Genomic DNA, 24,252 nt, shown 5'->3' with positions numbered 1-24,252 from the left:
AATTGTTCATCAATATTTAAGTTTTGTCATAACACCATTGGGAAAATGAATGAGCACATCACAGATGGGGAACAGTATTTGCAGTACATAGGTCTGACAGAAGGTTAACATCCAACATGAGTGCATCAACAGTGGGAAGGTGGACAGAGGGCTTGAACGGACTTCACGGTTGAAGATATGAGAATGGCCGTGGGTCAGGGAAAGCTCTGAGACACCGTTTCACACCCCAGACAGGCCAATGCTAAGACACTGTCACCATCAACGCTGATGGGCTGGCAGGCGACTGGGCTCTTGTGTGTCGCAGGATTGTACACTGGTACAGCCCCGCTGAGGAACTGCCAGGCGTGTTCTTACAAGGGATACATGCACCTCCCTTTGAGCCATCAGCTCTACTCTCAGGAGTTTGCCAAGAGAAGCAGAGGTGTGCACACTAGGCATGTACAGGAGCATCGTCAGAGCTTTATCCATGGCAGCCAGGCACTGGAAACACCCAGCAACCCTCAGCAGGCATGGCTGACTGCGGTCCATTCACACAGGGAGAGGACCAACAGCCAAAGGGAGCCAGCTCCCTACACCGGTCACAGCATGGATGAACCTCAAGACCACACTGCATGCCACAAGCCAGGACAGGAAGCCCCTGGTGCACAGGTCCATGTAGGTGAAGTCCTGGAACAGCAGGACTGTGGGGCTGGGCCATGGCTGCCCCAAGGCAACTGGAGCACGGAATTGACCAGAAAGGGCTAGGAGAGAGCGCTCTGTGGCATGGAAATGTTCTGTACCCACTGTGGGTGGTGGGCACCTGATTCAGGATCACGAGCGTTGAAACGCACTGATCTGAGCACGTGAGACGTGCATGTTTCATTTAATGTGAATTATGGCTCAACCTTTTGACTTAAGAGCAGGTGTTGTAAGTTTGCTTCTTACATGCAACAGTCACTCCAAGATGCAGCCACAGTGAACTGCACAGACCTTGCCGGCTTGAGTGGGTCGATTATAACTAATGTCAGGAGGGTGCAGGAGAGGGCAGCGTGGAGCACAGGGCGTGCACAGCAGAGGCGGGACGAGAAAGGGCACCATACCTCCCAGGAGGAGACACAGGCCAGGCCTCCTGCAACATGGTCCTTGCCCCCAGCCCTGTGAGGAGCAGCGTGGCACATAGGACCTCTCAGAGCCAAGCATGGCTCAGACCCTGGACCCATCAGAGGGCAGGAGGTCACGGAAGGCTGTGAGCTGGCAGGAGACATGGACATGTGGCTCTGGGGGAGGTACTTCCAGAAGGGAAGAGCCAGGAGGACAAGGCTGGACACAGACCAAAGGCCATGCTGGGGGTGGTGAGAAATGAGGAGAAGAAGGCAGGTGGGGGTTTGGGCCAGACAGGAGAGGCCACAGAATGGTGGCCACGTGTGGCCCCTCAGCAGCCTGTCCCTCCTCCCCTGAGTCCATGCAGAACTGCGCTGTGGCCAAGCCCTGCACGGTCCTCAGGCCTGCAGCATGTCCACAGATGGCCCAGATCCTCTCGCTCCCACCGGGCCACAGAGTAGCTGTCGGAAGAGGCACGCAGGGTGCGCAGCTGGCCCCATCCTTGCAGCCGAGTCCCTGTAGCTCACAGCAGTCCTGGGGCACACCCAGGAGCACCACACTGGGATGGGGAGTATTGTGCAGACTTGCTGCTTCCCTCCTGAACAGACCTGAGTCTGGGGACACAGGGTCAGGAGGAAGCAGCATGTCTCCCTTGACACTGAGATCTGTGCACTGTTTTGCTGGGATCTGGGGCTGACTGTGCAGCAGCTCGGTGAAGCTCAGGGTGCGTGTGTCCCCTGCAGCATCCATACCACTCACCACCTCAGTGGCTGGGGTGTCCCTGCAGCCTCTGCACCCTGAGGCTGGGGAGTCTCATCTGATGGGAAGAATATCTGCTGGGATGAGGCCCCGGTTTCAACAAAAAGCTCTCAGCCCACCTGCGTTTTGATCGCTCTCTTTTCCAGCAGGCCCAGATACTCTTCCAAACAGGAAGAGCCAGAATTATTTTAAAAGCTGTTTCCATGTTAGCGAGCTCCGCCCCCGGAGCATTCCCACCAGAGATGCTCGAGCCCTGCGGGAAGGGTTGGATCATGGGCGGCGCTGAAAGACTAGAGAGCAGAGTGGAGCTGCCATCAGCGGGGAAAGCTAAGTAACAAGGAAAAGCAGAAGCTTTGAAGTCGCAGGCCCCTCCTGGAGCCAGAGCGCCTCTTGTAACATCGCATTAAATGTAATGAAATAAATGTCGGAATGCAGCGCGTCCCTGTGAGGACCAGAGTCAAACAGATGTCGCCGCCGCTTCCTCGACCAGCCTGCCCTCATCCTGGGCATCCAGCCCCAAAATGAGAGCAATTATTCTAATTTGTTTTATTGCATTAGCGTGGGCAGTGCTGAAGAAAGGGGCTTTCTTTCCCGTGCCCGTCACCCTTCATGCGAGACTAGGAGGGCAGACCTCTGACTCCGCACTGGGGCGCCATGGGAATTTTTGGAAAATGATGTCTGTAGTGTCTGACCTCTGGCCCCAGCTGCAGCCCCCACACCAGCCACGTCCTGGGCTGGACTCCTTAGCAACTCTGCGTTCCCGTCTCCCACCATCTTTCTCAGCACAGCCCGTGGCGGGAACACATCACTCCTCCTCGGTGGCTTAGCAAGGCACCAAGACCTTCATGCTGCGCTGAGGACTTCAAAGTCCTCTCCCGCTCCTTGCAGCCCCTCGTCAGTCTGCCACTTGCCATGTCCTCATGATAATTTTCAAAGGATCTCCAGGACTGGGGGGCGGGGGCTCGTGCAAAATAAAACTACAAAATCAGCATTAGCAGCCTCTCTTCCCACGGCTGATGGCCATGCTCACCGTGTGCACACACACACCCTGTCCCAGCAGACTCCAATTTAGTCACACGTTGTTTGACCAAAAAAAAGGAAGAAGAGGTATAGTACAACTGAAATCTCCTCCGTCAGATGTTTAAGTTAAGGAAGTTATTAGCACAGAAAAGCAAGTGAATTTGCATGGTGGAATTACTTGCTGAGAGGGCAGTAGCTTCTAGAAGGAAAAATGATTGTCTACAGAACATTTATGACAAATCTGTACTTTGAAGGCACCAAGCTGCCATGATCATCATCCTTTTAATTTTCCTCTAATTAAGCTATTAAGCCATGGGTTGCTGTTTAGGGTTATGTGGTGGTGGTGGTCTGGTGCAGTGGCAGCGTGTGATTTACATTTCAGGGTCTCCAGGGCTCAAATATGCAGCTCCTCACCCTTCCCTCGCCTGGCTGCTCTGGGCCTTGTGTCAGATGGGTGCAGAGCTGTGCCTGGTATTTTGAAAGAGGCCTTTGCTAAAAGGCCTTGAAATACAAAAATCCCAGGCTCTGCCTGGCCAGTGTTTGTCGGGACGTCACGGTGGCAGCCCCTTGCTCAGGCTGCCTGCACACCTGCCTCCACTTTTGAGGGTCTGGATTCGCGGCCCCCTCAGGCTCTGCAGCAGCCCCTCTGTGTGCTTGGGGGCAGTGTGTTCTGGGTACTTGGGGGGCAGATAGAACCACCCTAAAGCTCATGGGAATTGAATTCCAGGCCTTGAGAGAGTTCCTGGGCATTAATCCAGGCTCCCTATCCCTTGGAATACAAATCCTAAACTGGCCGGTTTTGGACTGAGTCATTGAATCACGTTTCCAGGTGAGAAGCTTTGTCCTCACAGTGCGGCACTGCTGGGGCCCAAGGTGACGTTTGTCAGGAGTTGGGGACCCAAATTGATCGTGCTTTCCTGCTCCAGCAGCTATGTAGAGGCCTCGAAGCACTTCAGATGCCGAGTCTGTTATTCCTGAGCAGATGCCCATCTTAGGACAAAATACTTCAGCTTTTGGGTGCCACTGAACTACAAACAAGTCTCCATCTGCAACCTGGAGCACGTCGAGGTGACTCTTCCATGACAGCCAGAGTAATGGGCCAGGAGGGACAGCTGCAGGACCACTGCCCGGGCCAGGCCCTCAGACCTCTCAGGGGTCCTGTGAGGCCTCAGAGCCAGTCTCACAACAGCACCGCCCACACCCTGAGACACACATCCACCCCACACCTGCTCACAGGGCACTGGGCTCTCCTTTTGGCACTTGCCCAGGACAGGCTCTTCCCAGTTCGTTTCTCCTTGTGGGGAGAGGAGCAGCCCAGCAAGCAGTCCGTATGTCTGTATTTGGGGAGAAAGACCCTGCAGAGTCATGCCCTCCTGGGCACTGTCCCCGTAGCTTCCATTATCTTGGTGTTTTCCATGTTCAGGTGGGAGTCCTTCAGAAGCATGTCCTGGGACAGGTGGGCATCCAGAGAGAAGCCTGTCTGTGCCCCCAGGCCACCTCTGCCACTCACTGCCTGGCCGAGGCACCTTCAGTTGGCCCAGAACGTGCCAGCATCCTGTGCGCTCCCTTCCCTGGCGGAGGGGGGCCCACGGACAACAGCAGGTCACCCAGCTCCATTCGGGCCTGTTCTTGGCCTGTCTGTGCCATTTTTCTCAGAATTAATTTTGGGCTGAAAAAGTCTCAAAGAAGTCTTTGTTCCTTTGACACTCACTCTGGAAGAAAAAAAGTCCGTGGAAAATCTGACATCTGCAGAGCAGTGCGAACCCCATAGATGGAGAGGAGTATAATTACCCTCCGCTCCTGAAAGAACGCTTCAGATTTTTAAGTGTCTCATATCAGCTTAGAATTTGAATGACATTTTAATTATTTTGTTTTTTTCTTCTTTTCCTGGTTTGAATCTCCAAAGAGTCCCACTCTCGGATCCTGGGGGGATGCTGGGAGCGGAGGGGTGCTCGCGGGGGAGCATCCCACGGTAGCGGCTGTGTTTTCCTGTCCTCCATGTGGCACGTTTCACTGGAAGCCAGCAGCTCCACCCACGTTGGTACAGGACAGGCTACACCATGATGGGACTTGCTCGGATCCTGGTCCACAGCACGCACTCAACCTTCGGAAGCTCTGCTTTTATGCAAACATGTCATGCAAAGCAGGAGTTCAAGATGGAGACTGTCTCTGGTGTTTTTCTGATCTAAGCAAACATGGTCTCCAGAAGACACAACTCTTGCTGTTCAGAGAATTTCATCCCATGAGGCTTTACAGCAGCGCTCTTAGGCTCTGCACACAGCTCCCACAGGATTTGGGGGCATAGAGCTGGGTGGGGGCCAGTGTCGAGGGTTTGGGCCACGCCACAGTGTGAACACTAAGACCCTAGAGATGCAGGTGCTGCCTCCACAGTCATCCTTGGGTGAGGGGCTCGACATGACCAAGTACAGAGTCCCTTTGAGATGTGGCTGCAGACTGATGCCAGCCGTGGGTTGGGGTGTCACGTCTGGCCCATGTCCCATGGAAGCCAGGCTGGTGTTCATGTCCCAACTCCCTTGTGAGGTCCCATCCCTGCTCCTTTGGGTGTTGGTCACTGCGTCCATCCTACAGGGGCAGGCAGAGGCCTCGGTGTGGCTCAGCCTCTCCTGGCTCCTGCCCTCAGCCAGTCACAGCCTCCATGTTTCAAACACATCTGGACCTGGACACGGAGTTGCCTGCCCAAGTCATCCTGCCTGAACAGCCACAGAGGCCACTGCCTTTGCAGACCACACGGCAGCCAGAGAATTTGGGACTCGTCCCCTGACCCATCCCCTGCTCAGAGACTGCAGCCACCCAAGGTCCTTCCCGTGTGTGGAGTTTGGTTTTATGTCAACCTGGCTAGGCAACGGTCCTCAATTACTCCCCAAACCCTGATCTCAGGGTTGCTAAGAATGTATTTCGTAAATGTGGTTAAAGTCCGTATCAGTTGACTTTAGTAAGGAAGATTGTCATGGACGGCCTAGGGGCTGGTCCAAGCAGCTGAGAGGCCGGAAGGGCAGAGCTGAGGCTTCCTGGATGGCAGCTGCAACCCCAGAGGCCAGCTGCGCTTCCTGACAGCCTCGCTATGGACCTTGGGCCTCATCGGCCTGCCCCACCATCCCCCGTAATAGTCCTCCTGGTTCCGTTTCTGTAGCTGTGGCCGACGGTTGGATCTGGGTCCTGCAGGACTTCCCAGACCTTCTCGCCATGCCTCACATCCCCCTCCTGGGAGTCTGCACTGTTCTTCCTGCCTCCCACGGAGCTCCCCACCTCTCCAGGGCTGTGCCCCCGCCCCCAGGCCACCTTGTCAACCCATCCACAGCTGCAGGCTCACCCCCTGCTATGAACTGAATGTCTGTCTCCCCAAATCCATGTGTTGAAATTCTGACCCCCATGTGACAGTGTTGGAGGAGGTGGGGCCTGATACCCGCAGTACCTTGTGGGGGCAGCCCTCACCAAGGAGATTCAGTCATGAGGGGGAGCCCTGTGGATGGGATCAGTGTCCATATAAACAGGCCCAGAGAGACTGCATGCCTCTTCTGCCACGTGAGAACACAGCAGGAAGTCTCCTGTCTGCAGCTCGGAAGCAGGCGCCACAAGGCAAGTCCCTGCGCCATCCCATGGACTCAGGCAGCAAAGCGGCCACTGGGAGCCACCATCGGCTGAGCCTGGGGGTTTCCCTTGTGTGCCGTGACACGGCAGCACCCACTGCACATAGGGTGCATGTCCTCATCCGCCCCTGAGGCTGTGGAATCACTCAAGGTGCAGCCGCTGAGACGCTGTCTGTTCTTGTTGTCCTTAGGAGGAGTGTGAGGACATCATGCTCACGGTGTCAGCGTGGGCTCATTTTAGAACTCACAGTTGCACCGTTGCAGTGATGCTCAGAGCTCTTAGAACAAGTTTTACAGAAAGCGCAGAGGGCGTTGACTTATGGAAAGGAAACCGCTATTTATTTTTCCCTGTATCATTCATTTGTTAACTTTTAGTCCTCAAGAAAGGCCTGCATGTGCCTTTCACAAAGCTTTGTTTAAATGTTGCCTTTTAGAGTATTTTACCTGTAAGGAAAAGTCATCCCTCAGAGTTTCTTGCAACACCAGATCCCCAGCCCTTGTGGAAGGTTCGCTTCCCCATGGGGTCATCGTCACCCTTGGGAGGTTCTTCCTGTTCTGGTCATGGCATCCCCGGGCCCTGCCCCATGGCGATTGATGCTGTCTTCCTGTCTTCCTTGGCAGGGCCTGATCAAGATCCGGGGGGACCGGTGCTGGCGAGACCTCACCTGCATGGACTTCCACTATGAGGTGAGCAGCTTGGCTGGCCATGCCCTGCCCCAGCGCCACGGCCGTGCAGGGATGCAGGGACGCCCACATACCTGAGCTTAGCTCACCTGTCCCCATCTCTGCTCCTGGGGGCACTTGGCCCTCCATGCCAAGTAAGCCAGCCACCTCCTTTACAGACTCACCCCTGGTTTATTTGGGATGACCCCTCCTTCTCTCTCTGGGTGGGATTAGGTCATGAGGTGGCTGGTAGAGCATTTCCCGCTAGCCAGGGTTGGCCAGATGGGGCGTCAGGTCCTCCGTTGTGGCGAGTCCAATTGGTTCCCTCTGGTTTGGGCCCCAGGTCCCTCTGCTGCTGTCCTCGGTCCTTCCAGGCCTGTGGACCAGAACACTCCCTGCTATAGTCTGCAGATCCCCCATTGGGCCCCCCAGGGTAGAGCAGAGTGGGGGCTACGAGCCCAGCCACACAGCTGCAACTCCATCGTCCACCTGCACACAGGCAGGTGTGTGTCCCAGGGGCAGGTGCAATCCCTGCTGTGCTCAAACTCCCTAAGGAAGGCCCCCTACCCCACCTCAGCCCAGGTGTAGGTCCCTCTGGGCCTCCTGATCCTTCCAGCTGCACATGTGTTCCCATTGGGTACCAGGGGGTCTGGGAACGCATTGCCCTGTGAGTTAGTTTGAAGGCATTTGACATCCCGGTGATGCTCCTGTTCAGTGTCCCCGCGCAGGGCCTGCGTTGTTCTGGGCAGCAGAGGGCTCTGTCCCATGTCCCCCACTCGTTGCTCACAGCTTCTGTATGGGAACGCAGCCGCCGCCTACTTCTTTGCTGAAAAGCAGGTCCCCAGTGGCCTTATACCTGACATCAATCTTCAGTCCTGAATGTTCAGGTGCTTGATATCACCTCTGGACACCGAGGGGACGGTCCCTCTCATGGCCAGGCGTCTTCTGTGCGTTCGCGTCTCACGTCATGTGTCCAGGGGCTGGAGTGTCATCATTTGTGCTTCCTTAAGAGGGACATCTTGACTTTATTTTTAAGGTCTTAAGAGCTCCCCACATCCCATCAACTATGCCCCAGAGGCCCTGTCCCTTCCCTGCTGAGGGCACCACGAGTTTCTTTCTTTGTTCCAGAGCAGGTTGGCCAATGCCCTGTGAAGTACAGAGAGTAGGTGTTTTCGACTCTGTGGGCCAGACAGTTTCTACAGCAGCCACTCAACACTGCCATGACAGGGACATAGCCCACAGGCACAGCGAATGAGTAGCCAGGCTGCATCCAGTAGATCTGTTCCCACAAACAGGCCACAGCCACAATTTGCTGCCCCTGACCCAAGGACGAGGTCCAGAACCCTCAGCACTAACAGAGAGCCCCAAGTTGTGGCCCCATCCCTCCAGGCTGGGACCTTCCAGGCAAAGTTGCCCTAGCACAGGGCTGCAGGGGCTGCAGGCGCCGTGGGCACCAGTCATGTACAGGTCAGTGCTGGCCAATCTGAGAACCATCCAGATGCAGATTTTAGTGGGAATGATGAGAACAGCCCATGCAACTGACCACCCCCCCACCAAAAAACAAACAGAACAGAATGTCCACTCCACCAACTATTGCATTTTGTAGCCAGTGGCTCTTATCCAGATGTCCTGGTCTCCTCAGTAAATGTGGGACTGCTCTGGGAGCCTGGAGCATCTCAGGGTCCTCATCCCCTTCTCCTGGGCCTGGCCAGCCAGAAGGGTGGGGGGCACAGTGCTCCTTGGATGCAGGTTACACCCTGTGGAAGCTGACGGCCTCTGCTGTGCTGCGTTGAGTGCTCAGGCGTGACTCTGGGAGCGGAAGGCCAGTGGCAGTCGTTCCACGGAGGCTGTTGGAGCTGCCTATAGCCTGCAAGATGCTAGTGGGCTGAGGCAGGACCCTTCTGCCTGCAGTGGGTGCCCGGTCCTTCCTGCACCCCAAGTGCCTGGCAGCACCCTCTCGCAGTTGAGGTCTGTCCACTGAGTCAGCTGTCGTTTCCACTGGCCCAGGGTCGGCCCATGCTGTGGACAGGAGTGTGGCCAGAAGGTCGGCCGGCTGGAGAGCACAGATGGACAGCAGCAGGCATGACTGTTAATAACTCCCACATTCCCACCCACCCAGACCTCAAAATCTGACTTATCTGGAAAAAGGGTCATTGCAAATGTGATTAGTTAACGTGAGGTTGACTGGACTCAGTGGCCTCATACCCAACGACTGGTGTCTGTCCGTAGAAGAGAGGAGGAGACCCAGACACGGGGGTCCAAGGGCCCAGGTGGTCGCATTCCAGAAGGTGCACCTGGGTGTGACATCTCTGCCTGGGAAGGTCCCATTTCCAGACCTCATTTGTCACAACTCACAATGTGAGCTGCAGCATGAGGACACGCAGAGGCCATCCCGTCCTCACTGTGTGGCCCTTGGCCGTGGGGCAGGGAAGGAGGCTGCCTCGTGGCCCCTGTTTCTAGTGAACAGTGGGAATCTTGGCAGATGAGTAAGCTCTCACTGACCTCCCTGCAGCTAGCCAGGACTCCCTTTCCCGAGGGTGTCATGGGTGGCCTTTGGCAGTCATCTGAGGCCTGTCTTTCTGGTTAGAACTTTGTCATTCGCATTTACCACCAGCATGTGTATTTGCTCTGTGTTCTCAGTCACATGTCCTAGGCGGAGTCAGTGGTTTTGGTCATCAGTGCAACTCGAGAAGGCAGGTACTGAGCCATGTTCTGGAGACTGGTCCAGGCTGTGACATCAGGTAGCATGAGGTCAGGGTCATTTGGAACCAATGTACAAGGACAGGCCGAGCTGTGGCCATAGAGGACTGGAGCTCAATGGTCTGAAGGTCGCACAGGATCCAGAGCTGGACCAAGCGGCTGGGAGGCCCTCAGAGCCACAGAGCCTGGTCCTCCTGCCAGCCTCAGAAGCCTTTCCTTGGGGGGTCTTGCTGCAAACCCACCACCCTGTGCCCCGGAGTGAGGGTGTCTGGCTGAGATGGGGGCAGAGCAGGAGCTCCCTCAAGTGTCCATGGGGGGATGGGTCCCGGGACACCCACATATACCAAAGTCCATGTACACTCAAGTTTTACAGATGCCCCCCATGAGCCCACCTACACAAGAAGTATATGCAGGTCCCACATCCTAGGAATACTGTATTTTTGACCCATATTGGTCAAAATACATCGTATGTGAGTGGACCCGCAAAGTCCAAACCCGTGTTGTTGGGGTCTGCTGTGCTGAGATGGCAGTCACTGTGCGCTCAGCCGTGACCCATCCTTTAGGTGGTCTGTGTCCTCCGGGCAGGGATAGAGGGCCATGCGGCTGCCCTCCGTGATGTGGACTCGGCCAGGCAGCAGGCACAGCAGTGGCCGAGCCCAGTCCAAGCCTAGAGCAGCAGGACCCAGGCGTGGGGAGCTGTAGGAAGAGCGGCTGATGGAGGCCTCAGGAGGGGTCAGGGAACCACGTCAGGGATGGGATGAGTGTTCCACCACTCCCAACCGTCCCCACCCTCTCGTCATGTGGCCAGTTCCTCTGGGACCAGTAGGCCCCCTGGAGTCACCTCTATAGCATAAGCGCAGGTGAGGCTGGAAAGGGCTTCTTAGGAGTAAGCTCTTCCCACCCCATCCCAGGGAATCCCAGGGGTATTAGAAGCTCTGAGCAAGGAGCAGGAGGGAGACCAAACATGTATGTCTCACCTCATCACAGCACCACAGGGACTGAGCCAGGCCCACCAGGGCCACCTGCTGCTCCTCATGGCACTGCCCGCCATGGGCTTCTCCCACTTGACATCAGGGAATTCCACATCTGCGTGGCCGTGTGTTGCCCACTGTCCCCGCAGCTCTGTCTCCCGGAGCGTGATGTCCACTCCGTGCCCACTGAGCCGTGGTCCTATAAGTCTGTGACCACTTTGTCTGGGGCCTGGATCTCAGCTCCGCGGCTGACTTCATGCTGCCCCAGCAAAGCCAGCCCTCACCCACTTTGTACCAGAGTCGCGACCTCGGAATCTCGTGTGCTGGGTGAGCTCCAGGCTCCATACCACAGTGGTCTATACCATGGCCAATGTGGCTACACTGTCCACGAGAAATGCCCACAGGAGCACCTCGGCTTCTAGACACTTAACAGAGGAAGGAAGAGGGTGCAGCCTGGCTGCCAACGGCTTTGCTCTCGTTTGGCTGGCTCTGGATGGCAGCACTCCGTTTGCAGCAGCAGGAAAGGCCATTTGCAGCTAACTCGCGTTCCCATGTTAACCTCTCTGCTCTGTACAAATTAGTCAAAATTTGAACTTTCTAACCTTGCAACAATTGGTTATACAGATTTTTACCTTAAAATTTCTCTGCGTTGGACACATCACTTGCTAAAAACCCTGCAGCTTCACGGCTGGACTGTGACAAGGGTGCATGCATTTCTGGTTGCTGCATCTCACAGCCTAGCTGGAGCCCTGGTCGCCCCCGCGGGCCACCTCTGCTGTGGGTTTGTGTTGGGTGTTGCAGATCTTCATGTAGCTCCTCTCTCTGTCTCTCTGTTTCTCTGTCTCTCTCTCTGTCTCTCCCTCCCTCTTCCCCCCCTTTCCCCCTCTCTCCTTACCCCTTCCTCCCTCTTGGGCTGCATATGAATGCATTAATAGAAGTTTATGCTGTTGCTTTGCTCCAGAATCTGCGCCAAGCTAACCTTTAACCCAGGGAAATAAATCACTTTCCATTCCTATTATCAGTAAAGTCCCATAGCCTAGCAAGGCATAAAAGAAGCCTTTGTGTCATGTTAATTGAGTTTTTAGGTTAGAGTTTCAAGCCCATGGTAAGAACAGCTGACTTACATGTCACTCAACAGTCACCACTCGGAGCTCCAAACAGTGATATTCAGTTGCCACAATTGTGACCAGCAACGAGCGGGATCAGCACTGCATGTGTACGGTGCACACGTGGGCTCACATGCATGTGTGCTCATGTGTACAAGTGTGCTTACGTGTGTATCTGCAAGCATGCTCATGTGTGCACAAGTGTGTATATGCATGCTTACATGTTTGTGTGTGCTCACACATGTATGCAAGTGTGTGTGCGTGTGCACATGCTCACATGTGTACACGTGCTCGTGTGTGCACTGTAGTACAAGTGCACACTCACTTCATGTGCTCTCCTGCTTTATGCCTTTCTGGTGTGCACATGGCGTGACCACACAGTTCTGTCACGTCAGTGCTCACCTGAGGTATCAGCCTGAGCGCCAAGGGGCTCCTAATTCACTTCCTCATTATTCTACTTCTCAGATCAGGAACTCTCAATGCTCATAAGGGCAACTGTGCTTGGCATTTCTAGAAGTTTTTTCCTCCTTCTCTTGGGATGGGAAACTGTCTCACTTCCTGTTGAGGTATGCCTGTGTTTAAATTCATCACAGTGGACAAGACTGTCCCCAGTCGTGGCAGTAACGACTCAACTCACAAAAGGTTAGTGCGGGCATCTGTAGCCGTTTGTTCTGGACACTGTTTCCATCTGCTGCACATGGGGGCACCATCCATGCATGTCCCTTGGCCCTGGGTGCCAGCCGGAAGGGGAGCTGGAGCGTTGGCAGCTCTGACTGTGGGGAGGACCCGAGCCTCTCTCACTTGACCTTCTGGCTGTTCACACTCCCAGCTGCACTGCATGAGCGCTCTGACAGATGCCCCGATCGGGTGTGGACTGAGGCATGGCGCTGCCTGTCAGGGGTACGCCGTCTCCTGGCACACGCCTCCGTGGGGCCAGGCATGATGTAGAGACGCCCGCCTATGCTTCTGCAGAGCCCAGTGGCTCCAAGGGCAAATGCTATATCCAGTCGGGAGGAGCCCAATCCTTAAGCCAAGTCTGCACGGGTGGACGGGATGAGGTCGTTGCTCCGCTGTCTGGGTCTGTGCTCTGACCACCCACAGCAGGCATGGAGGGGCCGTGGGCATCCTCTCTGTGCCTGGTGGTAGGCTTACCCTCTCCTATGCACTTCTGTGCATTCAGGGCAGGGCAGGTGCTCTTGAAAACCTTGGGGAGGCTGGTTGCAAGTCCATGATTTCAAGGATCCTGAAGAAGCGCATCTTGGCAGGTGTCATTAGGAATTCGGCATGTTACAGAATACAATGCAAACCCTAGGCTTGTCCTTTCATCTTTTAAACAAACTCCTGTTTCTGCAACTTCAGAAGGCATCATCATGCTGTGTTTTCATAACACAAGACACCTAAAATGCTTGTATTACAGAAATAAGGACGCAGTATGTGCCCAGGTCCTGCCGTTCTGCTCACTAAAGAGGCTCCCTGTGAAATGGGTGCATCCATCAGAGGGCCCAGGTTCTCATGCAAGTCCCCCAACTTCTAATTTAATATGTGGATTTGGGTAAACAATTTCGTTTCTTTGAGCCTTGTTTCCTCATCCTGTGCTTGCCCTTTAAACTACAGGGTAGGAAGAGACGGCTGCTAACGAGAAGGTGGGAATTCAGAAACCAGGGCCGCAAGGCTGCTCTGGCCTCCCTGCAGACTGTTTATTCCAACTTTTCTTTCGTGGATTCTCTCTTCTAAACAATTATGCAGCATAGTCAGGGAAGTCCAGAATCTTCCCCCATCACAGCTGGCGGGGCTCAGGCCATAGGCGCTCCGTGCTGAGGAGCAGTGGAGCTGTCTGGGTCTGTAACACGGCGAGACACACCCGAAACCAGAGGGTGCCACTCGGCACTGGCCACCCCAGTCCAATAGCCATAGCATTTATGCCGCTGAAGCCACTCTTGTGTTCTCTCACTATTCCAGCATCTTCTGGGCACCAACGATCGTGAACAAGACATGGTCCCTGCCCTTAACGAGTTCATAGATGTCTGGGGTTCACAGAGGGTCATGTGCACAGGGCTGGAGGGATGAGGTGAGGGTGTTTGGAGGTTGTTTCCCCAGACAGTCCTGAAACGCCAAAGTGACCACGGCGTGGGGAGCTGATTTATTTGGAGTGTGTCGACCCTGTCCCATCTGGGGCTGACCTTCTCAGAAGTTGCCCAAAGGGGCCTGTGGGCAGCAAGAGCTGCCTGTGCTATTGCCACCAGTGCTGGGAGCTGGCTGACTCTTAAACATCTTGTATAGTCTCGTTCGCCTTAAAATGGCAAAGGCAGGCCAGAGTTCCCCGCAGCAGAAGGTTCGTTTTGTACACCAGGAATTGTGGACGCAAGAGGACCGGCGCATGAAGATTCCATGCGGGCCCTTCTGGGGGGCTGCAGTCTGGCCATTTCTTTCCCTGAGTACTTGCTGAGAGTAGGGGTGGGCTGAGGAGTGGGCGGGGGTCCCCTCCTAAGGAAAAGAGAAACCAGTGGAGCTTTGGCCACGTCTGGAAGCTAGAAGAGCTCCAAGCATGCGGCCGCTTTTTCACATGGATTTCTGCTAAGCGCTGAAGTGGAGCAGGAGGCAGGAAGGGCGGGTGGAAAGTCCACAGCCTCCAGTATTCTAGGAGGGTCACTGCAGATGCACTAGGGTCTCACCTGGAGACACATAAACATCCAGTGGAAGCTACAGCACAGCCTCCACCCAGCCCACTCTCTGGAGGGTGAGTCCCTCACTCCAGCACGCAGCAGAGGACACGATCAGCTCAGTCTCTGCCGTTCTGTTGTACACCTGACACTGTGCAATGGAACTAGAGAGGCTGAGCTGATGCTGTCAGAACCCATCAGATCACACACTCGACACACGTGCAGTCTGCTGCACCGAGTCATGACAAGATGGTAAGCACACGAGCGTGGAGGAGCTAAGAAGAGAGCCTCCCACGCACTCTCAGCCCCCTCTGTCCCACCTGTGAACTGGGGGCAGCAACACGGAGTTGGCGGCAGCCTGCCACCCGTCGTGGCTGCAGTCGGCGTGTTGTGGTCAGGCGTATTTCTCAATGCGGTGCTCATGGCCCAGAGTGTGCGCTGGTGACATTTCACCAAGCTGTGGATGCACAGGTCATGACCCTTCCTCTAGGTGCATGACGCCTCCACAGAAAGGCACCAGCACACCCCAGGGACTGGAGCTCTGGGCCATCTTCCATTTCCTCGTCGTTTGTATTTTGTTAAAATTGCACTGAGAGTACAATCTGCCTCATTCCCTTTTCCTGTGCATAAGTCTGACCACACATAGCGGTGGGAAATGCGGAGGCCAACACCCCTCCCGAGACCCAGGTGGGCACCTAAAGGAAAACTTTCCTACTCAGGGCACCCCTGAGACCGCATGCCAGGGTTCCACACTGAGCAGTTCTCCATTCTCTGTGCGCACCACTGGGCGTCCTGCATCAGCTCAGCTCTGCCACTGCCCACCTGCAGTCAGCACAGACCTCACAGCTGCCACACATGAGATCCCAGTTGTGAGTCCAGGACTCCCGTACTTCTGACCAACCTGCTATGAATCGGGTTCCACGCCCCCTCCTAGGCTCCCAGAACTCAGGAGAACGGTTTTCTTACTGTCACCAGTTCACTGTACAGGACAAGCTCTGGGGAGGGAGCGTGTGGAGATTCCACCCTCCAGCACCCACCTGCTCACCAGCCCACAAGCTCCGAACCCATCGTTTAGGGCTTATGTGGAGACTTCACTGCGCAGTAATCTTTGGACACTGAGGACAAATCCTTCTCCACCCCTCCCAACCGTCCCCACCCTCTCCTCCCAGCCTGGCCCCCTGTAGTCACCTCATTAGCATAAGCACAGGTGAGGCTGGAAGGGGCTTCTTAAGAGTACGCTCCTCCCACCCCATCCCAGGACATCCCAGGGGTGTTAGAAGCTCCCAGCCAGGAGTGGAAGGGAGACCAAGCGTGTATGTCTCATCACAGCTCAGCACCCCAGCTCCTACAAACAGCCACACGCATGCCACGAGGGCCACCTGTGCCGTGACTTGGGAGCACATGGGATCAGAGGGTTTGGGCAGATCTAGGGGTGCTGCCTCTCTCACTGTGGGGTGTGGGTTTGTTGGGATGCCAAGGTCCCAGGAGCCGTGGCCTGTAGCCAATGTGTCCGTTGTGGCATCTTCAACCCTTCCCAGCATTCGATTGCTTGTTTCTGCTGAAACCAGCATACGTTTTATTTTTCACTGTGGACAATTTCAAAGTAGACCAAGTATCACAGTGAACCTACATCCTCCCACCCACTGTTATTTTGCAGCAGACCCAGCTCATGGCAAGGACACGTGTTCTAGGAGCCCCTGCAGGTTGCTGCTTAACTGTGCTCAGTGTGCCTGGCTGTCCAGGGGAGCACATCTCAGCCCTCGTGAAATCCCCCATGGCTTGGCCACCCCCTCACAGATCCCCAGAGAGGCTACAGGAGCGGGACCCTGCTACCTCTCCACCCCAGGCCCCCAAGAGGGGCCCATCCCTACACTGCGCAGGGACTGGGCAGGGAGGCTCCCTCGGGGGTGCGTGCACCCAGAACAGCTCAGGTGAGCCTGTTAGCACAGGAGAAGCCAGAAGGTGGGGAGGAGCCCCATCTCTTCCTCAAACCTTGCCAATCCCGGCTCCGAGGGCAGGACATGCACTGAGGGCGAGTCACCCCCAGCCAGCAGGGGGGCCAGCACCACTGTCCTCAGCCCTTTCCCTGGGGACCCCAGGAGCTGGGCAGGTAGGTCATGAGGAAGGATGAGCATAGATGGAAGCAGGGCAAGCTCTTGGCCGTGGCCCCATTTGTCACAGGTGTGGGCAGGAGCCACTGCATCTTTCCCCAGCATGTGAGTATCTCCCGGTGTGTGTGGAGTTGCTGGTCCCAGATGCCTGTGATATGCAGCCTGCTCTTCAGCAGTGGGGCGTTGGTGCTGGCTGGTGAGAAGCTTCACCAGGGAATGTTCCAGGCATGTCCTGTCTCCACTTTGGTTTTAAGAAGTCAATTTTCATCAAGAAGGATCAGGGTACAGATTTCCCCAGATGGTTTTGATACCAGAGAAAATGTCCTAAAAGCTGGGTCTCCAGTAATTGGACCACAAATGTTGCAGACAATCATACATGTGCTTGGCAGGGAGGAGGTGGATTTAGTCCTGTTGCTGGAGATCTGGAGGAAAGGTAATAACATCTTCAGTTCTGCAGCTTGAAACGGCTGCGCTCACACCAGCCTTCTGGGTCGGGAGGAGCTGCTTTTATGCTCAGCACCAGGGAGCAGCCCCTGCAGGGCTTCTGGCCAGGCAGGAATGCTTGCCCACCTCCCTGCAGCTGGCAGGAGCACCCCTGGGCTTGCCACCCAAGGCACTCCATCTCCCGAAAGCTTGGCCAGAGGAGGGACCTATCTGCGGAGCTCGTGCTCACTTGTAGAGAACTAGTGTGTCTGCTGGCAAGACATGGCCCCTGCCCCGGGCAGAAGTGTCCAGGGGCTTCTACACACACCCCCACACAACACATCTTCTGTGTAGCGGTCCCCTGTTGCCAGGCAGCATTGGGAATCATCCCTCTCCTATCAGCAGCTGAAGGATGGTGGCAGGGCTGTGGGCAGATCAGCTGACAGGCATGAAGACCCAGGTGACAGCACCATCAGCAGGCCAGGCCATGTAAGACAGACCCACCGGGCACTGTCCTTGCATTACAGGGACACCTGGGGCTTGATTGGTGCCACCTGACACCCCTGAAGCAGGAGCCAACCAAGTCCAGAGCCCCAAGGACCCTGGGGTTACTTCTTGGGGCCCCCACACATGGAGGGGGGAGTTAGGTGAACAGTTCAAGTCCTCGTCCACATGTTCTGGAGGCACCGACCTCATGGCCTGAGCACCGCCAGCCAGCTGTCTAGTCACCTAGCCCCGCCTTGGCCTGCAGCTAACTTCTGCCCCCAACTCCAGGGCCCCAGCCCAGCCATGCCCCCCAGGGTGCCTGTGACCACCACACTTAGCCGAAGGTGCTCAAGGAGACTAGTGGGCGCCATGTGCCAGGGGCCCTGCACTCTGTGTGGGGCAGGGGGGTCACACTGAGCAGCACGCCCTGGATGACTGGTTCACAGCTCTGTGGGGACACAGGTGTCCTGCAGGAGTGACTGGAGCAGGCTCAGAGCTGAACTTGCTGCCCAGGATGGCCTTGCTGATGGAAGCTTCTAGCTCATGCCCGCCCTCCACACACCAGGCTCCTTCCCAGGTGCTAACTCTGTTGTGTCTTGACGCACCTGCTGGGAGCTGCAGGAATTCACCTGTAAACATGCAGCCCAGCCCAGCCACCTTCGACACGGGTGTATTTCATGGCCGGTGTGGCCCCAGTGTCAGGCATGCACTCCTTCCCAGTCTGCTCCCTCGTGGTGCACACAGAGCACACGCATGTGCAGAGCACAGCATCTGGGGCCGTGCCTGGACAGCTCCACGCAGTGAAGCTCAACACCTTTCTTCCTCCTGTGTCCCAGAACCACCGCACGGGGGCTTGGGCCCGAAGACCCCACTTTCAGTTGCAACCAGGGGATACGTGCTACCAGGCGTTTTTTGCTGTAACTGGACATGAGTCACTGAGCGCCCTTAGATACAGATATCCACTGATCTGGGAGTAATGTGTATCAAGGTTAATGTTACCCACAAAAGCTGTGAATGTTAACTTTATAGAAGCTGTGACTGAACAACCTTTAGCAGGTTGGGAGTTGTGGCTTATTCAGTTTGTCCGCTGGCGGGTTTACTGATCTTGTAAGAAGAGAATGTTTATGTGTGTCCTGGGGACTGGACAGGAGGGGCAGTGCCACGACTGGGGAATGTCAGGGCCTGCGGGGACATGGCCTGGTGCGGGACCAACCTCAGGATGGTTTTGGGGGAGCCACTCACAGACTCAGGTCAGTGCCCTGGATCACCTGGAAGGGTGAGCCCTGCCAGACCAGGGCCAAGGCTGTTAGGGCCGAGAACAGCAGCCAGGCTTCCGTGGGCATGGATTTTTATCCCTCTTGTCAGGGACCTCAGGATCAGAAACAGTCACAGCAGAGAGGTGAGGATGGTATTGCCCAAACTTGAGCCCAGGTCCGTATCACTCCCTCCTGTTTGTACAGAACTGTGCCGCCTGCCCTCCGTGGGATCCTGAGCGAGCTCCATCATCCGCACCTTAAATTGATAACACAGTACCCCAGGGTGGTTGTGAAAATGATGTGACATGACACACAGTGGAATGCAAGCTCCATGAAGGCTAGGTAGAGTGTACAATTGAGCTTCCAAATATGTGGGGATTTTCCAGATACCTTTCTGTTATTGGTTTCTAATTTAATTCCTTTATTGTCAGAGAATATACTTTATATGACTTGAATCTTTTAAGATTTAGTCAGACTTGTTTTGTGGCCCACAATAAGATTTATGTTAGTGAAAGTTCTATTTGAACTTTAAAAAGAGTATGTATTCTGTATTCTATCAAAGTTAGTTAGGTCAGGTTGGTTGAGTGTTTCTCAACTCTTCTCTGTCTTTCCTTCTTTTCTGTCTACTTGTTTCATCAATTATCGAGAGAGAGATTGAGACCTCCAATGTAATTGTGGATTTGTCTGCATCTGCTTGCAGTTCTATCCATTTCTGCTTCATGTATCTTGAAGCTCTGTTGTTAGGTGCATAAATATGTGAGAGTTTTATGACCTCCTGATGAACATAAAGTGACTTTGTTCCTGATAATATTCTTTGCTAAAAGTCTGCTTCGTCTGATATTAATATAACCACTGCAGCTTTCTTTTGACTTGTGTTTGCATGGTATGTTTTTCCAGACTTTATCTTTTAACCTCTTCATATTTAAAGTATGTCTCTTATAGGCAACATATAATTGGGTCCTATTTTTTCATCTAATCTGACAAATTCTGCCTTCTAATTGGCTGTTTGGACCATCTGCATCGAATGCAGTCTTTGACAGGGATAGGTGTTAGTCTGTCCTCTTACTATTTGTCTATTTCTCCCATCTGTTTTTCATTCCGTTTTTCATCTTTTCCTGCCTTCTTTTGGATTAATTGAATTTTTTATGACTCCTTTTTATTTCCTTCCCTGGCTTATTAGGTTTTTTTTTTTTTTATTTCTTGGCTTATTAGCTATAACTCTTTGTTGTTTTATTTTTGCGGTTGTTTTTGGGCTTATAGTATATATCTGTAATCCATCATAGTTTGCCTTCAAGTGACACTATACTTATTTCATAAATACTGAAAGAATTTTACAGTCTTCTTCCATTTGTCCCTCCTGCCCTTTTTTATTATTCTTGTCATACGGTTTACTTTTACATATATTATAAACCGTATACTACACTGTTATTGGGAAAATAACCTCATAGGTTTATCCGTGTACTTACCATGTCTAGTGCTCCTTGTCCCTTTGTGAAGATCCAGATTTCCATCTGTTCTAATTTTTCTTCCACCTAACAGATTCCTTTGCATTTCTTGTAGTGTAGGTTTGCTGGTGATGAATTCCTTCAGATTGTCAGTGTCTGAAAACATCTCTATTTCACCTTTATATTCTGTTTTGGAGCATAGAATTCTGGGCTGAGAAGTTCAATACTTTAAAGATGTTCCACTATCTTCTCACTTGCATTATTTTCTATGAAAAATCTGTATGTACATTACTTTCTAACATATCTTCTTTCTCTGTTTACTTGTAAGATTTACTTCTTATCACTAGTTTTGAGAAATTTGATCATGATGTGCTTGGTGTAGTTTTCTTCGTGTTCTTGTGCTTAAAGTTTGTTGAGTTTCCTGGATCTGTGGGTTTATAGTTTTCCTCACATTTGGAAAATATTTGGCCAATACTTCTTCAGATATTATTGCTATAACCCTCTGTGTGTATTTCAATTTAGATAGTTTCTGTTGCTATGTCTTCAAATTGACTAATTTTTTTCTTCAGTGTCTTATCTGCTGAAAATCCTATCCAGTGTATTTTTTTAATAGTGAAATATTTAAGTTCCTTTATCTTTTCCTTTTGTGTATATTCTTAAGCTATTTTCTCTATAGTTACCATGGGGATTACATTTAACATCCTAATGTCATAACACTGCAGTTTAGATTTATAAGTTTATCTTCAATAACATATAAAAACTCTGCTCCTTTACATCTCCGTCCCATTCCTTTCAGTTGTTGATGTCACAAAATTGCATCTTTATACTATGAGTGTCCAAAAACATAAACTAATAATTTGTAAAAATACATTGGTCTCTTAAGTTATGTAGAAAACAAAAGATGCAGTTACAAACCATTGTTACAATAATACTACCTTTTATAATTGCTTGTATATTTACCTTCATTGAGATCCTTATTTCTTCCTCCAGCTTCACATTACTTTCTAGTGTTTTTTTCATTTCACCCTGCATGACTCCCATTAGCATTTCTCACAGGGTAGATCTGGTGGTAACAAACTCCCTCCACTTTTGATCATCTGAGAGTGTCTCAATTTCTCCCTCACTTTTAAAGGACATTTTTGCTGGATATAGAACTCTTGCTTGACAGTTTTCTTTTATTTCAGCACTTTCAATATATCAGCCCACTGCCTCTGGCCTCCAAATTTTCTGATGAGAAATCTGCTGGTAATCTTATTGAGGATCCCTTGTATGTGATGTGTCACTTCTCTCTCTTGCTGCTTTCAAGGTTTTCCCTTTATCATCAAACTTTCAAAAGACAAAGAGACAATGTGTCTCAGTGTGGGTTTCTGTGAGTTTAACTTTCTCAGAGTTTGTTGAACTTCTTCTATGTTTACATTTGCCTTTCATAAAATTGGGGATGTTTTCAGCCATTATTTCTCCAGATATTCTCTTACCCCCTTTATCTCTCTCTTCTCCTTCTTGGACTTCCACAAGGTGTCTGTCACTCTGCTTGATGATGTCCCACAGGTCTATTAGGCTCAGTTCACCTTTCTTCATCTTTTTTCCTTCTGTTCTTTTGGCTTGATCATTTCCATTGTACTGTCTTCAAGTTCACAGATTCTTTCTCCTGCCTGCTCAAATCTGCTTTTGAATTCCTCTAGTGAGTTTTTCACTTCAGTTGTTGTACTTTTCAGCTCCAGAATGTCTTTTTGGTTTCTTTTTAGGTTTTGTATCTCTTCATTGATATTTTCATTTTGTTCATATGTCATTTTCTTGACTTCTTGTACATCTGCCATCAGGTCTTTTACAGGGGTAGTTTCTGTTGATTTATTTATTTATTTTTCCTTTGGGCCATACTTTCCTGTTTCTTTGTATGCTTTGTGATTTTTTTTTTTTTGGTTGAAAACTGGACATTTGAATCTAACAGTGTGTAACTCTGGAAATCAGATTTTCTCCCTTCCCTGGGGTTTGCTGTTTTTCATTATTGTTTTTATTTATTTATTTATTTTTATTGTTGTAGGCTATCTCTGTACCAAGGATCAGACTGAGGTGTAAACATAAGATCTTCTCAGGTCTTTTCTCAGCCTGTGCCTTTTGCTGGGCATGCATAGTCACTTTCTAATTTTCTCTGTATATGCAGTTGCTTTGGAATGTCCTACACTTTAATGTCTGGCTTACAAAAGAGGAAAAGGGAAATATTAAGTGGGGAGGGGAGGGTGCTGGCCCTTTAAATCCCCTAGAAGTCAGTGGAGTGGGGGCTTACAACAAGGGTGGGACCACAATGACCTCTGGCCTCTGCACCTCTGTGATCAGAAGGAGCAATAAGTGATCAGAGCATAGATCCCTGATGTCTGGAGGACAGAGTCTGCTGCCCACCATGGCTCCCTCAAGCTGTGTGCAAGCTGCGTGCAAGCTGCTCCAAGAACACGTGCACAGCTGCCTGCCACGGGCTGGGGGTGGGGGATGAGTGGCTGCTACTAAGCTAAGAGCTGAAATTCACCAAAATTAACCACAATTCAGGGTCCAAGGCTTCCCCTGGAAGTTACCAGCCTTCAAAAGTTTCCACAGCTCCAAAACAGTTGTATACGGTAGGTTCAGCCTGTGTAGTTGCCTTGTGGAGATGCAGGTTCCCAGCACCTCCAGCTATGCCATTGTCCCTGAATCTTCCTGTCCACACCCTGAAGTTTTCCTAGAAGTTTGATGAGGGTCTTTTTGTTTTGTATCTTCCATGTCTGTATTTAAGTTTTTAAACATAAGGAATATAGTTAAAACTGTTTTCATGCTCTTTTCTGCTAACTCAAACATCTGTCAGTCCCATGTGAGGCCGTCCCATCCCATGTGTGGGTGTCCTGAGTGTGGCCATTTTGTCCCACGTGTGGCAGAACTAGACATGACACTGCAAGGCACTTGGGACACCAAGGGGGCTGGCCTCCTCTTGACAATCACTGGTCTTCAGTTAAAGGACAGCTCAGGACATGCTGCCCTGCAAGAAAGGACTGCAGTATGGGAAGCTCCATCAGGAAGATACCACGTGCCTACGGAAAACAGGGCAGCCTCCTGTCACAGCCATGCCCAGGTTCCTCTGACCAACACATGAAATGGCCAACTAGGAAGACACATGAAATGGTCAACTAGGAAGATAAAGGTGCCTAATCTGACACAGTGACAGTGGAGACAGAGGCCATGGGTGCCTGCTTCCCAGCAGAGCTGCTGTCTCCTGAAAGCCACGGGTTCTGAGAGCTCCTGCTCAGCACTAGGCACTGTCCAGGATAGTCTCATTGTTCAGGACCAGCTTTCCCAGGCTCCTCGCCCCGGGCACTGGGAGGACACAGCATTTCAGGGCATACAAGCAGGATCTCCAGTGGGGCAACACATTCCCACTTACTTTAAAGAGAAAATTGTTTAATCTTTAAAACCCTCTGCTGCTGCATGGGATTAGATTATGGAGTAGTTCCCATGGGATGAAATACTCACATGGTCCAATTGGGGTCTGACTGGGACTTTTCTGTATATATGGCTCTGATGTGGATTAAACCATTCTGGGGCTGAAAAGACCCCCCTGGAGTGTCTGCAGAGTTGATTACAGAGGTGCCATCCCAGGCAGGTTGAGGAAGAGGGGTCTGGTCTGTTTGTGTTCCCAGTGTCAGCGCCAGTGTGGGATGGAGGGGCAACTGCAGCCCCCGTGAAGGGCTGTCCGCAACTCTGAGCCTCCACTGCTGGAAGTGGACACCCCACGAGCAGATGCTGGCCAACTCCTCAGTCGCTAGATCCAGCTGTCTTAACCGGGCATGTGGGTAGAGATGGGGGATCCACCTTTACTCTTTTCACTTCAGAGACAAGGATTGAAATACTCAGTAGGCTTGAAGGAGGAGAAGGGATTTGGGGATGGTGATTTAGCTGGTAGATGGCTCTGAGTTCCATCACGAAATTCTTCAAAAACTAT

At 52.4% G+C, this 24,252-nt stretch overlaps 1 protein-coding gene across 1 annotated transcript in view; it reads left to right on the top strand.

Annotated features, from left to right (window-relative positions):
* LMF1 (lipase maturation factor 1) overlaps positions 1 to 24,252 on the top strand; it is a 66,169-nt gene that overhangs the window by 16,348 nt on the left and 25,569 nt on the right. The window contains exon 3 of the mRNA XM_063101067.1: positions 7,089 to 7,154. Coding sequence (XP_062957137.1) covers positions 7,089 to 7,154 — 66 coding nt within the window. The remainder of the gene's footprint in view (positions 1 to 7,088; positions 7,155 to 24,252) is intronic.

Source organism: Cynocephalus volans, chromosome 6 (genome assembly GCF_027409185.1).
Source record: "Cynocephalus volans isolate mCynVol1 chromosome 6, mCynVol1.pri, whole genome shotgun sequence".
Lineage (NCBI taxonomy): Eukaryota > Metazoa > Chordata > Mammalia > Dermoptera > Cynocephalidae > Cynocephalus > Cynocephalus volans.
The sequence above is the reverse complement of the archived record's forward strand: the minus strand, read 5'-3'. Positions and strand labels throughout refer to the sequence as shown.